The sequence below is a fragment of the Ischnura elegans genome, chromosome 7 (genome assembly GCF_921293095.1).
Source record: "Ischnura elegans chromosome 7, ioIscEleg1.1, whole genome shotgun sequence".
Taxonomy (NCBI): Eukaryota; Metazoa; Arthropoda; class Insecta; order Odonata; family Coenagrionidae; genus Ischnura; species Ischnura elegans.
This window is the reverse complement of record NC_060252.1, coordinates 84414298-84431831: the sequence shown is the minus strand read 5'-3', so window position 1 is coordinate 84431831 and position 17534 is coordinate 84414298. Positions and strand designations below refer to the sequence as shown.

At 37.3% G+C, this 17534-nt stretch overlaps 1 protein-coding gene across 1 annotated transcript; it reads right to left on the bottom strand.

The window, feature by feature from the left end:
* Window positions 1-366: 366 nt before the first annotated feature.
* LOC124162596 (trypsin-like) lies at window positions 367-14461 on the bottom strand. Its single transcript, XM_046539185.1, has 8 exons — window positions 14358-14461; window positions 7984-8096; window positions 6527-6612; window positions 5735-5823; window positions 3995-4157; window positions 2943-3056; window positions 1596-1736; window positions 367-625 (listed from the first exon to the last, which is right to left on the bottom strand). The coding sequence occupies exons 2-8, from the start codon at window positions 8033-8035 to the stop codon at window positions 461-463; spliced, it is 810 nt and encodes a 269-aa protein (XP_046395141.1). The 5' UTR covers window positions 8036-8096; window positions 14358-14461; the 3' UTR covers window positions 367-460.
* Window positions 14462-17534: the final 3073 nt, after the last annotated feature.

Genomic DNA, 17534 nt, shown 5'->3' with positions numbered 1-17534 from the left:
TCACCTATTAAAATTGCCTATGGTTGGAAAGTTTCCTTCGTTTGATAGAGTACTAATAATCCTTATTTAAGCCAAGTGCTACCAGCTAGATGGGTACTCTGCTCCCTGCTAGCATCCTGCGTAATATCAGGACTCAAAGCCTCGCCCCAAGGTCACCTCACTTGCGGCAGCGGGAACCAGAACTACGTCACAAGGAGTTTCCCCAGCGTTCATGCTTAGCCGTCGCATTTTCGGGTGCTTGAAAATTTTCACTCTTCATTTAATCGCGAAAAATAGATAGCGTCATTTAAAAATCAAATAGCATGAAATACGTACTCCAGGAGTAATAATCTTTCGATTTAGGCAATTAAAAAAATAGGAAACCACCCTATTTGAATGATTTATTGAAAACAAAAGTTTTCAGAACATGCAAATTTACAAAATATAGCTAATGGTCATACATGTATGTAGGTTAATCAGCTTATACTCTCCAACACTGCTTCAAGCAAGTTTCCTTGGCTATGAATGCCTTCATTGACGATACTTTGGTGTAAACTCCTGAGTATCCTCTTTCTCTGCAACCTATCCCCCAGGATACAATGCCGTACAGCTTATCATTGTAGACCACAGGACCACCACTATCACCCTGTGAGAGAATTTGATTTATCCATTCACCAAAAATCATTTAAAATCTCTATGAGTAAGATTTATTGTAATTAGTAAATATCTTAGTGCCTACATGTTTATGCGCTTCCAAAAGCTTCAATGCTGACATTTCATACAATTTTTCAAGTTCAAATCAGAAAGGGTGAATGCTTATTAATTGGACCAGACCAATCTAATTAGATTATTATGGTAAGGATAATAATGACCATGAAAAACTTCATTTGTCAAAGAGAAAATTAAGAGAAATATGAATTCTGAATTTAAGATGCATATATGGCCTCTACAACAGCACCCATATTGACAAAAGCATTAAAATACTATTGTGCATACACTGATAATGTGTATGACTACAAAAATAGATTAAAAGTCTGAAACTTCCAAACAATTTTTTATTCAGTAAACCCCCACCAAGAGCCCTGCTCAAGGAAAATACAACTTGTTTCTCAGGGTGGGTGCATAAAATCAATATATAAATTATGTAATTAATCAATACATACATATTTACCTATGTTTGCATTCACTATGAGGCACTAGTATGAAATGCACAATTTAGTATCAGAAGTTCACGATGAGCTAGACTTGTCATTTCAGCACAGGGTGTTAATGACATCTATTGTTGTACATTGGATGATGGTGCAATGCATTTTATTTGTAATATCAATTCCTTCACTGCAAAAATGCTCAATGATCGCCCACTGAAACAAATCCGCTCATCTAGGAGCCCAACAATACGAATGCTCTCAGCTGGCAGCAGCCGGAGCATAAACGCTCACCTCCAATTCTCTGCTACGGTATTATTATTGGGCACCTAGATGAGCGGATTTGATTCGGTAGGCAATTGCTGAGCTTTTGTGCAGTGGAGGTATTGATATGTTATTAAGGCTTACGCCCATGAAATAAATATATCATTTATTACAATAGAAGATATAAAGTATGTAAATGCAATTTACGTGACAAGCATTCCTGCCTCCTTTCTTCACTCCAGCACAGAACATTTGATCTGTAATCCCATGGTAAGCCAGAGCACACTTATTTTGGTCATATACAGGGACTGTAATCTTCTGAAGGAATTTAGCGATAGGGCCTTTTTCCTGAGGAAATGGAATTGTTCATCATTATTTTAAGAGAGCATCTATGAACCAACATTGAAGAATTGTTGAAAACTAAAGTTATCATTTTCAAACTTGTAATGGCACCGACCCTCATGAAAATTTACCTTCATCTAAAGTTTTAAAATCTTGACTTTGTTAAAATATTTTTTTGCTAAAAATACAAATTGAAATTTGGCATTCATGGGTTCAAATAGCGAACAACCATTGAAAATACTAATGCTTGAAATATATATTGAAATTTTTTAATCAAACTTTAAACTAATCATGGAAACCTATTTAATTTTTCTATGGTGGCTTGCCATGGAACAGAAATAGTTATTATAATTATGGGTACCTACATAGGATAGGAACTCAGAAGTACATGTAAGTATGGATTTCTCAGAGCACTGTACAGTGTACACTGAAACTTAGAAATATTCAGATTCAGGGGTGGTCTGGGGTGAGTGGGGAGTGGAGAATTTTTGATGCTATTCTGACTCATAAAAACTAAATAAAAAGTCAATAAAAAATAGCAAATTTGTAAGAAAAAATATTTTTAAAAGTGAGAACTTATAAAGTTTAGCAATGAATTATGTTTCTATTATCTATTTAGTGAATTTGTTCCCTGAAACTGCACTGAAATCTAAGAAAACCTCAAAAATAATCTATTCGAATAACCATTTCAAAATAGCATCACGATTACCTTTGTTCTTCTCAGAGGCGTAGCCAGGAATTTCATTCAGGTGAGGGGGGGAAATTTTTGAAAAATAGTGCACTAAGTAATGGTTTTAAACTAATTTTAACATTTTTCACTTTCCAAAAAACTTTATTTGTTAAAGAAATATTTTGTAAAATTATGATTTTTCAATATTTTGTTTTTTTATGAGAGAAAATAATTGCTTTTTTTGTATTTTGGAGGAGGGTCCGGACCCCCCAGACCCTCCCCCCTTGCTACGCCATTGATTCTTCTGACACCTTAATTTTATTTTTTTTTATATGACATTTTTACGCTGAGTATGTTATAAATAAACCAACCGATAAAAATGTTGAATTTTATAATAGCAAAAAGAAAACCTTCAGTTCAAGTAATCTGAGTGTTTTTTTAATTAACTTTTTTGTATATGCTTCATGAAAGATGGGAGTGTTGAGGGGGCCCTCAGTGATCACCCTCCAGCGAACCTGACCAGACTGCACTTGTTCACATACCGATAAGTAACCCCATCCACTTATCACCACCATTGTCCCAGCATCCAGCTCCTCTCCTTCTGCAGGCAATGCAATGGGAGACACTCTACAACTGAAGACAAAAGGTGTTGAGACCTGCAATATGAAATCAAATGAGATTTATTAATTGCTCTGAGACTGTACCCCTTGAGAAAAAAATACATACATTTTTTGAGCAACTAAAAATGGTAAAAAAAAAATTGTGTTGATATAATGAAAAAATTATTCATAAATTTATAAAATATTCAAAATTACATCAACATAAATTAACTCATGATGAAAGAACATAAATGGTAATTTCCACACTTTTTAACTCCAAAACTCAACAACCTCCAATGGCTTCAACACATTGAATCATTTCAAAGTGAAAATGACGCTACATGTTTAAATCATGGTCGGTTGTTGAGTGTTGAATTTAAAAATGTGGAAATTATCATTTGTGATCTTTGAACTTCCACCAAATCAACTCAGAAACGCTTTTGTACGAATTTAAACTAATACCCTAATACAATAAAATATACATTAATAAAATGCAATTAAATACAAATTAATGCAATATCCAAAATAATCACCACAAAATTATTTAAATTTTGAAAATCTTTATACTTAAAGATTAAAGTTTTAAAAAATATTCAGGAAATTATTTTTAAAAATTCGTCAGCATACGTTTTAAAGTAAAAAATAGCAGTTTGTACTAACAGGGGTGGATCCAGGATTTCTTTCTGGGGGGTGGGGGGAAAGGAAGGCTGTATCCAGGATTTTCTTCCGGGGGGGCACAAGTATACCTCGTAATACAAAATGAACGCAATGATAATGGGACCGTATTAAAAATCTTGCATATTTTCTAAGGGTCAGGGAGGTGAGCACATGCCCCCCCTCGCCCCTAGATTCGTCTATGTGTACTAAAACACTATTATTAAATATGCAAATACAGCTAACAAAAAGCAAAATAAACAAAAAATTAGTGGTCTTATAGTAACAAATTTTAATATTTTATCCCATACCCATATAGCTATAGAAGAACAAAAAATTACCTTGAGTACAGCCACATCCCAGTCCCAGTCTTTGGCAGCTGGATCATAATAGGGGTGTACAGTGAAATAAGTTACATCATAGATGTCCCCCTTATTAACGTTAAGAGAACCAGCCATGAGCTCCATGTTGTAGTTATCCACCAGATGGAAGGATCCATCGGATCTAAGAAGCCGAGTTACCAACAAAGGAAGCAGAAAGATATAAATTATCAGTAGAATAGTGCAGGCAAAGAGGGCTTTCTACAAAAAGAAGAATCTCCATACACCTGAGAGTACAAGCATAGAAGTAAGGAAACAATTCATCAGATCCTATATATAGCAGGTGCGGAGCTAGGAATTAAGGCTTGGGGGGGATTTAGGAGAAACTAATATTGGGGGATATGCAATAAGGGAGGTGTGGGTGCCCTCCCCCAGAAATTTTTAAGATAAATAGCTCAAAATGGTAAGTTTAACGGCTTTCTGGGGAATATATTATTCTTACACTATTCTATCAGTAAAATTTATTCAATTAAGTAAAATGTATTAAATTTAAAAATTTCACTGAGTTCTGGGGGGGGGGATTATCCCCCAAAAATACCCATCACTGCGCCACTGATATATGGAGCATGTTTCTCTAAAGGAGCAAGGCTTGAATATTTTATTGACTACTAGCTCTCTCCTGTCCAGCCGCCAATAGTCAAGAAAAAGGGTATAGAAGGCAGGTACAGCTAGTTCTCAATATACGAACAAGACGCGTTCCGAGACCTTGTTCGTATGTTGAAAAACCTAGGCAATTGCACGGAAAGTGTAGTTATCCTGCAACATGCAACACTGCATAACAATTGTGATGGTGGCGAACTGATCTTTCTACGCGTGGCTGGAGCCGAAAAATTTTCGCTGCGTAAATAACGAAGATTGGGCGAAACGCTGAACAGTTCCCGACTTCACAACGGTTTAGGCGGCATCCATTGATTACGTGAGTCGTTTAGGGGAGGGGGTTCAGCCGATTCTCACTCCATCTCACGTTGGGGAGAGGGGGCAAGTGTGACGTAATTTTTTTCCGCAAGAATCAGCGTAAAATGTGATTATAGACTATGATCTTAGTTATCTTAAATACTAGCCTTAACTGATCTTACATAAAAATAGCAAAAGCTGTTGTTTTTTTAAAATAAATCCAACGCTATGAATGCAACGCAACTAAATGAAGCATATATTAACGTGTTTATACTTAAAATACGAATTTTGACCAATCTCACGTGAGATTAGTGCCTGACAGCGATTTCCGGTTGAGAATCTTGGGTTGGTCATTGTCAATGGGCGTACCCAGGATCAAAACTAGGGGAGTGTAAGCCATGGCCGTTCAAGTTGTAATATTTTAGCATGGGAAAGGTGAATGGAACCAGCATTTTAAGAAATTTTTATTTAATTTTTAGAAAAAAGCACTTTAGTTTTAAAAATTATTTGCTGGAAAAAAAATTGTTTTTGTAATATGTTTTATACTAATATCACTTTACATGAGTTAAAGAAAATGCAAAAATTGTTGAAAACTTTCATTTGAATCCAGTCCTAATTTTCCTTAAAGACTCGCGATTTTTTCTTATTGGGGGGTGGGGGGGCAGCTGACCCCCGCTGGGTACGCCCATGGTCACTGCTGCGAATCCTTCCGTTCCAGCAAACCAACACAGTATTATTTTCCACCAATGACGTCATACTTACGTCACGGCCATTGGATACGTGTTTCTGTTTCTCGTTGATACTCACCTGTGAAGGCAGTGTGCGGCAGTCACGGCCCAGTATTCGTTCAAGATGGATGCACCACACTTGTGACGTCCGCCTATTCTCAAGGAGAGCTGAAAGATGGAACAGGAGAAATTGGACTCGAGGTCAAATAAATGAAGAAAATATGGTTTAAACATGCAGATTTAAATCAATTAAATTAAATAAACGGCAGGACTCCACGCTTGAAAATCAGGGAACTAAGTAGTGTTTTAAACTAATTTAAACACTTTTTACAATCGGAAAAAACTTCTCAAGTTCTCAAGAAGTTATTGTGTCTTTATATTTCCAGGGGAGGGGCAGGGGTCGGAACCCCCCTCGATGTGCCACTGGCTCTGTGGATGGTTTCCACTTTTGGCCATAAAACCAAAACTAGTCAATAAAACCAAAACTAAAAACCTTTCGAAATTGCACGACAATGCCGGTCATAAAAATATTTTAAACGGATCATAGCTAATAGTAGAATTGAGTGTAGAGCTACGTAAAACCAATCTTAGGATCGTTGACCAGTGATGATAATGGTGATCTTAGTCGTGGGCGTACCCAGGAGGGGGCAGCTTCCCCCCCTAGAAGCAAAATTGCATATGTTTTTAAGGAAAATAATATTTTTTCAACCAAATAATTTTAAAAACTAATAAGGAGCTGTTACAATTTTCTTAAATTGTTGATTTCATTCACCTTTTCTATGCTTAAATCTTACCTATAACTTGAACAACCATGGTTTTCCACCCTCCCCCAAGTTTTGATCCTAGGTGTGCCCTTGATCTTATTCCTTACCTGGTAAGGGAACTCTTCAGGGGCTGCATCCTCCCCACCAATGATTCTCCCGTCAAGTAGCTGTCGCCCCTCGCGCGGTAAGCAGCCTTGATAAAGAGTAAGACGAATAATGTTGATAAAAGATTGAGATGAATAAGTGGGGTTACTAGGAATATGCCTTGGGGGGGATGGGATGGCCTGAGTTGGCGACCCCCTCCCCGACGGGCAAAATCTGGTAAAAGTTTTGAAAAATGACATGCCTGGAAATACATTTTACATCACTTTGGATTTTAAAGATTGAACTTAAAGCAGATGCAGTTGTTATGTGTAAAAATTAGACAATAGCCTTAAATATTTTTTGTTATTTATCTGAGGCTTTTCGGGGGGGATCTATTCCCTCACCCCCCCCCCATAGTTACGCCACTGATACGAATAATGTAGACAAGCAGGGCCAGCCTGCCTGTTCCACAGCCAGGTTGACTCTGCTGCGGTACCCGTCGCAGCCTTGTCGCCTATCGTTGTTGCACTGTTGCCTGCCATAGTGTTGCACCCAGTGGCGTAGCCAGGGGGGATACGCGGGGTCCGGACACCCCCCCGAAATATAATAGCACAATTATTTTCCTTCATAAAAGGAAACAAAATATAGAAAAATCATGAATTTACCAAATATTTATTTAACAAATTATTTTTTCGATTATGAAAAGTGTTAAAATTAGTTTATACTGTGTACACCGTAAGTTGGCGCACGGGTCCGCGAAGTACCAGAGCCGCGAGCAAAGGAGGGTAGGAAAGGACCGACAAAAAAACTGTACAGGAACGACACAGGTAGATGGCGGGTCCGTTCGCCCGTCCCTATCCTCCCCCCGACGAAGGCAACTAGCATCTCTAATAGAATTATTAACTTTTTTTACTTTCTCATAATATTATGAATCTAAATAGCATATTTTTAAAGTACTAAAAAAGCTAAGAAGAATGATATAAAACACGAAGTGCTCCGATCATAAATAACGAAATAGTCGAAAGTTATTTTTTTGCCGTTATAATGTGTGTTTTGTTTTAACTTTCGACCATTTCGTTACTTATGGTCGGAGCACTTCGTGTTTTATATAATTCTTCTTCGTGTTTTAAATTTTATAATAGAAAAATACCAAAAATCCTCATTTGAAGTACAAAATACAAGATGCATTCAGGTCGTGTATATGAAATATCAAGTAAAAATTACAAATGTATTTCAAATACGCATTTTAAAATACTTATATTTAGAATACTGCCCAGCCCTGAGCGCCATTAAAATATTTTCGAAAGATAACTTAAAGACGACAATATAGGAGCGGAGCTTACGGAAATGGGTTACGAGAGAAATCCGTCGCTCTAATACACAAAAAATACACAAAACACGACCGATAAAGAGTGAGTTATGGGTGCTCTCAATGTCTCCACATCTATCTACAAGTAAACGTGACTTTTTAGGTACTCACTCGAAGCGCTGGCTATAATAGCCAAAGCGATGACCGCTGTAGTCGCATTCATCCTCACAGTTGCGAAGCGATGGCAGGGCGCGTTCCGTGATTCACTGGCAGTACTGCTACCCCTATGAAAAAATTGTATAAAACCGTATAAAATTTTATACAACTTATACAGGTTGTATACAACTTGTATACAAAGTATACAAATTGTATAAACTGCATTAAGTCACATGCTGTATACAGCATATACAATTTGTATACAATGTATACAATTTGTGTATAGCGTATACAATTTGTATAACAGTAATTCAAAGAAGGTACCAAAAACTTAAGTCCGAAAATCAACTGGGTTAGGGACCAAAACAATGTTCCACATTCAAGAGTTCAATTGCTTCTAAAGATCATAAATCGTGTTTTAAACAAGATTTTTGGAGATCCATCAATGTTAGCCATTCAATGCCACTTGGAAATTTTCAAATTTCGGGTGGAGGCATTTCCCGGCATTGATGGATAGACTAGGGGAGAGAGGGGGTGGGCTAAGGGGATGTGTGGGCATTTTGGGATATTCGTAGAATATTTTTTGACAAAGGGCTTTTGTGTATGTAATAACTGAGTCACAGGTGTTATTAAATGATATTACAAAATAAAAAGAATATCTACTTAACCCTTTCGAGACGGCGGAGTTTTCGTCTTAGCATGGCTGCTGCACTGAGCCTCAAGAGACTCTTCTTTCTAGTGGTACGGAGCAGGAGCGCAGGTAGGAATTAAGGCTGGGGGGGGGGGGGGGGGGGGGTTAGGTACAACTAATACCGGGGTGTGAGGGGGTATGGAATACCCACCAAGATAAGCGGTAGGTGCGAGGTTAATAAATTGCAGAAATTTAAGATAAATGGTGAGTTTTACGGCTTTCTGGGGGATTTTATATCAATCCTTAAATTATTCTATTAGTAATATCAATCCAATTAAGTAAAATGGATTAAGATTAAAAATTTCTCAGAGGTTTGGGGGGAGGGGTTATCCCCCAAACCGGGCACGGGGCATTTTTGGAGGACATTGGTTAAAAAGGTTCTCGCGGGTAAACACATGCTTTCAGCTCCAACCAGAGGTTAAAAATTTACAAAAAGGTCATGCTGGTTTCTCGAAGGAGTATAACGGTACTCTGAATTGTATTAAACTTAAATGTTCTGGAAAGGCAATTTTGCCATTATATTGTGCAAGAAAATCAACTCATAAATGAGATGTGTAAATGGTTATGTTTATCAAGTTCATCAGAAATGCTGTCTAATATTCAAGCTTAAGCCTATATTAAAAATTTTTGTTAGACCATCTTTATATATTTACATGTACCTACATCATAATAAGGGTCCTATATATCCAGTGGATTCATTATCCAAATGGGGTCTCACTATAGTGAATTATCTCTCATTATAAGTCACATTGTAATGAATAATACATAATGCCAAAATTTCAATTGGCGTAGAATTTAATCAATTGATGTACTGGATTGAACATACAGAACCTTATAAGTAAGATAAATGAATATGAGGAATTCGAAAAGGAAATGGGTAGCGGTTTGAAAAAAAAACATGAAGGAAGAAGAATGAATTTGAAAAGTGTTTGGAAAAATTATTAGCCATAGTTACACCATCAGTTGCTTCCTCCGTTCCCACAAAACATTTAACAAGGAATATTGTTACTCTTTTCTCAAAGAATTTAAGTGATTCCTAAATGATTTCTTATTCATCAATTGTCGGGGGAAGAAGAACGTTAAGATCCATATAATAAGCGAAAACTTCATGGAATATTCACTCTTAACCAGTGCAGGCAGATTCAAAATTGTGACAAGTAGGTGGGGGGGATTTGGAGTAAACCTTCCCCGACAACTGAACAAAATTACCATTTTATTTACTTACTTACCCTTACGCTTACCCTGGCGGGTATGCCATACCCCCCAGGCTCCCCAGTATTAGTTTCGTCTAAACCCCCCAGACTTAATTCCTGTCTGCGCCCCTAGTGCAAAAGTTCTATTGTATGGATGGTCTATTTCTCGAGTTTCATGATCTTCGTCTAAGGAAGTGTAGCACGTAGGGTCTCGAGGGTGGATCATCCATGCTCCGCACATTTGACTGCCTCGGTAGGTCAGGACGCCCGTTTTCCGCAAAGCGCCCAAAGCAGCATTCATCGAATTCGTCTATATTCTGCACATTACCACTAACCTAACTGTCCTGACCGCGAGCGCCCGAACTTCGCAAATTGCTGCTATGCCAACGGCAAAAGGTCGTCTCTCGTAGTTTAATTAGGAATATAGACATGTACTATGGGGGAAAAAGTATCCCAACAAAGTTTGTGCCGCCACTATCGCTCCGCGGAATAGTGGGTTTCCTTTCCAGTGGGTTGTTATTCTTTGGTCTGTGAGGGAAATTCAAACATGGCAAACCATTTCCTATCTCCGTCGTCCAAATACGCGACCGACTACTGAGTCCCCCGCAACCCAGGACATGATTCGCGATGAACTCCGTAGAATTGAGACGCATTCGACGGAATCATGTGCGCACAATGGGAACGCTCCCCTGAATTTTCCTTCGCCTATCTCAACGATACGGCAAAAATCTCTACCCACGTATTTGAATGCAGTTGATTTTGAAGGAATTTTAGCTTTTCCGGAAGGACTGACGAGCACATTGCCAGAACGCGTTTTTCTTGCGATCGGGAAGGATATGTTCCTATCTTGATTTAAGATGCCTTTGTCAGCAGGCGAAAGGAGGAAAAGTAGTCAGCTTGTTGGAGGCAGGCTTAACAGTAGCGGAAACATAGCGAAGGATGAATAAAAATTGAAGTACCGTGTACTACTCGGAGAAACGCAACAGGGAGGGTAATGAGGTATTAAACAATCGGAGAAGACCTCCACCTGATTTCCATCTGAGAAGTGACCGATTAGGACCGAGGTGTACAAACGCAGATGTTGATACTGACATCGAAGTGCTGCTGAAATTTCGAATTTTATAACAGGAGAGATTTTGTCCCAAGTGAAGTGTGAATTCATTGGAGTATATTTTTCGTCCTTTTTTCCTCCATTATTTTTGTTCACATTAATTTAGATATCTATTTGATCCTTACATATTGTCACAAGTAAGCGAAATGTCATGCATTGTTTTGATTTAAAAATATTGGTTTTCAAATAAATTGGAAAGAAAGTGGGGTATCAAACTGCAGAAAATAAATGTTTTTTTTCCATTGGCTTGGGAAAAATAAAATGTTAGTTTTGTTTTACGATTTATGGAATTTACCTAGAAAAATTGTGTGTCGTCAATTAAATTTGTAGCAATCATGTCCATATGAATGAGAAAATTTTCAGTCGCAATTGACGCACTAATACCTTTTAAAGTGATAATTGTTTAGGTATCAGTGGTCACCATAGATTTAGTTCTGGGACGTTTTTGAGTGAACTTAAACGTATTTTTCGCCGTGTAGCATATTGAGCCCTGAAGGTCTTTTTTTAGAGTAGATAGTAGGGAAGGGTGCAGATATAATGGAGAGTTGGTAAATAAAAGGGTAAATTCAGATGTTCTCACAGGTAAAAGTTCTTCAAGAAATGAGAATAGAGTGAAAGAAAGAAAAATCACCCAGTCATAATGAGCATTACCAATTTACAATAATACAGGTTATAACTTTAAGCATGAGAAACATCAGTTGAATCATAATATCAAAGGCAGTCAAGGTTAAAGTATGGTGAGACAATAAAATCTGCAGAACCATGAAGTAGGGATATAGAGCCTAAACATAGTCTAATCGACAAGAGCGAATCAAAAACAGTCCCGAATCGCAATAATACTAGTTTCAAAGTAATAACCCTGGCATTAATTAATGGCCGTAGTTTAAGGAATTAATTTCCCGAATTCTACCATTTAATTTATAGGAAGAAGTAAAATGTTATTATGGGAACATATAGTTGACTAACAGATGAAGATTTAGATGGTAAAATCTTCCCAAAATCGTTCATTGTTCATCGAAAAGATAGAATTAATCGAACTGGAGGCGGAGTATTTATAGCTGTAAATAATTCAATCGTCAGATGAGCGGAAACCATAACTGAGACCAGCGTTTAATCTGTGTGGTGTTCAATTAAATATCTTAAATCTAGAAATATGGTTGTAGTAGCTAGTTCTAAAGAGCACCAAACACAGATTTAACGTCAATGTTAGATTTTGAAACCCAAATAAACAGCATAGCATCCAAGTATCCTGAAAGAAACTAGATTTTTGGTGAAGATTTCAACGCACCTTCTAAGGATTAGGAGACGTATAGCTTCATTCCTGGTGGGGGAGATTAATTGATTTGCGAGGCGTCATTACACATTTTTACATAAAATTCATTGTTTCAAATAGCATCCGCACCCAGCAGAAGAGACAGTATTCTTGATTTATTAGCGACAAGTGTACCTCATCATGTAATAAACGTGAGAACCGCCGAAGGAATAAGTGACCATAGGGTAGTAACTGCAAAGGTTTCTCTAAATTCCACTGAAATGTTCAAGAAAGATCGTAAAGTTTTCCTTTTTAAGAGCTGATTCTGATGCGTTTAAGAGTCATCTGAAAAATGCCGCGTTATAAGTAATTACTTGAACCTAAGATTATTGCAATTATAAAATTTTACGATTTCATAGGTAGCTTTCTTTACAGAATAGCGTTAAAATATTATGTGAAAATAAATGAAGGTATTAGAGAACCTAATGATTTTGGGAAAAGGTTAACTGTTAGGTTATTTTTGAGCCTTTTTTTAATTTTCAGTGCAGCGTCCAGGAAAGTATTTTCTAAATATATGAGAGAACTTTACTACACTTTAAAATTTACAAGCTTTACACCAGAAATTATCACTTTTCACAGTATGTTTTAATGCGAAAATCTAATTTTCATTAACTTTTGTCTTATTTTTAAAAGAGTGAATCGAGAAAAAATCTTTTTCGTGCATGCAGTTTCCTAAAATTTTCCGAAGAGCACTACCGAATTCCCCGGTAAGGAGTAAGGAGTGCCCCACCATAAGCCCTTCTCAAGGGCTCCCAATCTACCCAGACCGCCCCTGGATTCGTCAAGCTTTCTTGGAAATATTTGTGGATGACATAGCAAGAGAGAGGTACTACTCCGCATACGAAATGCCATACCCTTAATATGTAACGAGTATATAAGATTCAGCGCAGAAATACTGTGTACGTTAAATTAATAGAATACAAAGAAAATCCGCGCAGTTAAAAAAAATACTGCTAAATCCGTAAAGAAAGCGATACACAAATTATCAGAAATAAATTAGAATTGATGCCGTTAGAGATTCGAAGGCTACGCTAATGGCTTATATTGCTTGAGCAATTAAAAATAAATATCATTCAGTGTAACATAAAGAACATAAAAAGAGAATCTCTTTGCCATTTCATGACCAATAGAAATCATTAACGAAGAAAGATGTTTTGCCTAACGGAAAGGTGTAGTAATCAGTTTTTTTTACCTAGTTAAAAAGGACTAAAATAGGTGATAGGTGGTACTTTGTACACGCATTTGGGGTTATCTATTAATTACGGGTGGCATTTAGGGGGGCAGTGGGTCAAGGCGATTTTCACCCCATCTCATGTGGGGTACAGGGTCGTACTGGCAAATATCACAATATTTTTCCTCGAGAAATAGTGCAAAATTGCGATCTAAGATCTCGAAAATAAAAGTGTATAACTAATATTAAATAAAAATATTTAAATAAAATTGTTTTTCAATACTTACCGTACTGACCTTAGTACTGTAGATCTTTCTCTGAGTACTGGCCGCTTCCAATAATTTTGTGTTATTTATTAAGAACTAACCGTTGATGCGGGAAATAGGTGTTTGGTATCCGTTTAATGAATGAATTTTCCTTTTTTTCATTTAGTTATTTAGAGGCTAGTGCCATTTTGTTAAAAAATAGCAAACTACGATTTTTTTAAAGACGGATGAAGTAATATGACGCCTGTAGCAAAAATCTTAATGATTTCACAAAAAAATTCATTTTTCTATCGTTTTTTTTCATTTGTTTATTTAGAGGTTAGCACCACTAGGTTGAAAAATGACAGGCTACGATTTTTCAAGAGACGGATGGCGTAAAATTACTTAAGTACCAAAAATCGAAGGATTTTACGTGGCGTAATATTACGCCCTTAGCACCCAAAGTGGTAATAAATCCAACGCAATGAAGCATAATGTAACGCATTGATATGAAAATTTCCAGATGCCACCAATGTGAAGCAAACATTTAGGCCGTTTATTCATTATTTCGTATTTAAATATTTACAGTAACAGTATAATGAGTCTATCAGGTGAAAGATACTGCAAGCATTGGCGTATTCATTGAGTTTAAATACTAAAACTTACCGAATATATCGTATGGGATGATTCTGGATCAGATGCGTCTGGTCTTCTCAATTCCGCTGTCCTGGTGAAAGTGACTTGGAAATGCTGTGGGCCTCTACTTATATAGCATTGTGAGCTACCGTGGACCCACCAAAGAGGGGAAATCGGAAGACATCATTCCTCACGGATGTTAGTATCACACATGTCTCACCCAGGTATCACCCAGGTATCACCCATGTGTCACGTGTCCCATGATGATTTGCGCCAATAAATATTTATAAAATGACCTCTAGAACGAGCATAATAATTTCGGATCACTCCGAAAAAGACCGGACGAATAAAAGGTATCCGATTCTCAATACTCAGTATTTACGGTCTTTTAAGAAAAAACGTCGTATCATCGCTAAGATTGACGTGGGTGTTTGTTGACACACGCGCGGTACTGCATCCGCTGTGACTACAATTGCTATTGACGCTTTTTTGTGCCCGTGAAAATTCTTTATTTGCGCAAATCCACTGCCGACGCATGTATGGTTGGACAAACATTCAGGGGCTAAGACTTCCGGTCTCTGGTCGTCGGCGTTTCCTAATGCGTGCTCCCCTGTTAAACACCCTAGACGTGGCTCGCAGGTTATTATGTAGATGCAGCTGTAGCTGTAATGTAATCGGCGCGGCGCCCGTGAGCCTCTCTCTGGCGCAGACTGTAGTCCAGCAGGACTGAACTTACGCAGCACATCCTACCCCCTATATTTTTGGCAGAATCGTGAGTTTCTCTTGATTAAAAATTCAGTGCTTCAAAGTACCCACAATGGCGCATTAAAATTTAGCTTGCATGGAATAATCTTGCTGCTAACTTATGAATTCAAAATATAAAAGAGTGCTGCACATTGGAATCAAATTGGTTTCAACCGAGTTGTTTCAGAATAGTTTGAGAATTTTGTTGATCGCAGGAAATTACAGCTTATTATAATGTAATCGCTGAGAAGTGGCTTAGCTTTATTCAAGCCTAGATAGTGCGTGAACCATCCAGATGACTTTTGTTATGAATACGGTGAAATTACTTTTAAGGCTCAAAGGTGGAAAATTACTCCCTTTTTCAGACATAAGCTTTTTTTTGACTGCCTGTTGGGTGGCCAAGATAAAGGATGGGCTCCCCATGGGTTGTGAGGCACCAGTGTAGGGCTTTTTACTTGTTGGACTAAGGGAAAATATCATAAGGAATTTACCATTCCCATGATTTGGCGGATCCTTCTTCAGACTGTTATTTTTGTTGAAAAAATGAAACTAATTACACTGAAGTCAAAACTCACAGTAAAATATCCAGACAACTTTGAATCAGCGATACTAATGTTCCCTCACTCGAAAATGTACAAGAGCCGGAACCAATGGAGTATGTTAGTCTTAGCGAAGATTCAGAAAATAATCAAGAACGTGATAAGGAAGGATTCGGAAACTCGGAGGACCCAAATTTTGGAGCGAGTACATCCTATGGACCTCATTTTATAGTGCAAGAGAATTTAAATGATCAAGTGCACGGTTTAAATTTTATCAAAAAAGTAGGGTGAAAGATTAGGACCACGATTGGTCCTATGATTGGTTGGAAATTGCTGGATCCACATACGAAACTTTTAATGTCTCGATCTCGCCATGACAAATTAGAATTGATTTTTTCTCTAGAAAACCATTTGATTTTTGCAATGACGTTCTCTCCGTTATGGATACTCTTAATTTTGAATTCAACACAGATGATTATGTTTGTTCATTTACTCCTCCTAGGTTATATTAAAGACCAATCTCTTACATAATGGCAATGAGCTCCCATTGATACTGCTAACTCATAAAAATGAAATGAAAGAATGTTACGAGAATATGCAGTTACTTTTAGAAAAAAATCACCACCAAAAATATAGAAAAGAATTATTACTTGAAAGAAAAATTGTCATAAACATAAAAAAAACTCGTTCCTGGATCCAAAAATGTCCTTTGTCAGCCTTTGGTCGATCCAAAAAATATTCTTTTTCCACCTCTGCATATGAAATAAGGACTTTTTCAATTTTGTGAAAGCATTGGACAAAAATAGTGCTGATTTTTCTTATTTGGAACAAAAATTCCTTCAATTAAGTGAGGCAAAGATCAAAGAAGGAATATGTATTGAGCCACAGATTAGGGAAGCGCTGAAGGATTAGGAAATTCAACAGCAATTAAGGTCAACGGAAAAAGCGCTTGGATGGCATTCAGAAATGTATCTGGACATTCTTTAGGAAATATTATGGCTGAAAATTATCATGATCTGGTGGCTAATATAATTAATTGTACCAAAATATGAGCTGCAATATGATTTAAAAAATATATTTTCTCGACTCACACCTTGCCTTTTTCAGTGGGCGTTTCAACCAAGATGTTTTACATTTGGAAAAATAGTACCTAGGAAATTTCAGCAACATCTTAGCATATTACTGATGGACACTTAATACGGACTTACCAGATGCTAAACATTCGAGAAAATCCTATGAAAGTGCCATTTTTTCACATTTTTTTAAAAATCACGATTTAATTGCTTAAATATCCTTGAACCCTTATTTAATTCGGTTGTACTAAAGAAACTAGACGTGATGGGAAACATCTGAGCCCAGATTTGGAATCAGGACGAAGAGCACCTTTAGGATGACCCAGCAAAATCTCTAGGACAGAAAAAAAAGTTTTTGTTGACTAGTGAATTTTATTACAAGTGCCAGTGCAGGTGCGAAGAAGGAACGGAAAGGAGGGTTAGAGGGATATAGCGGGTGAAAGGAAGGCACAATTCCTAAGGATATCGAATGCGCCAACACTCTAGAGAGGAGTACGAAATGCGTTCGAACCTCGGTCTGAGGCCGGCAAATTCACCGCCACGTCCTCGGTGGCTGAAAAAAGACCGTATTTGAATTTCCCTCGTCTCATTCCAAGGATTATATACCGTTAGAAAGGGAACCCATTCTCCTGCGAAGCGATGGTGGCGGCACAAACTCTGTTGGGATACTTTTTCCCCCATAGTACATCAAATAGGGTGGTTTCCTATTATTTTTTTATTGCCTAAATCGAAAGATTATTACTCCTGGAGTACGTATTACACGCTTTTAGATTTTTAAATGACGATATCTATTTTTCGCGATTAAATGAAAAGTGAAAAATTTCAAGCCCGCGAAAACGCGACGCGTAAGT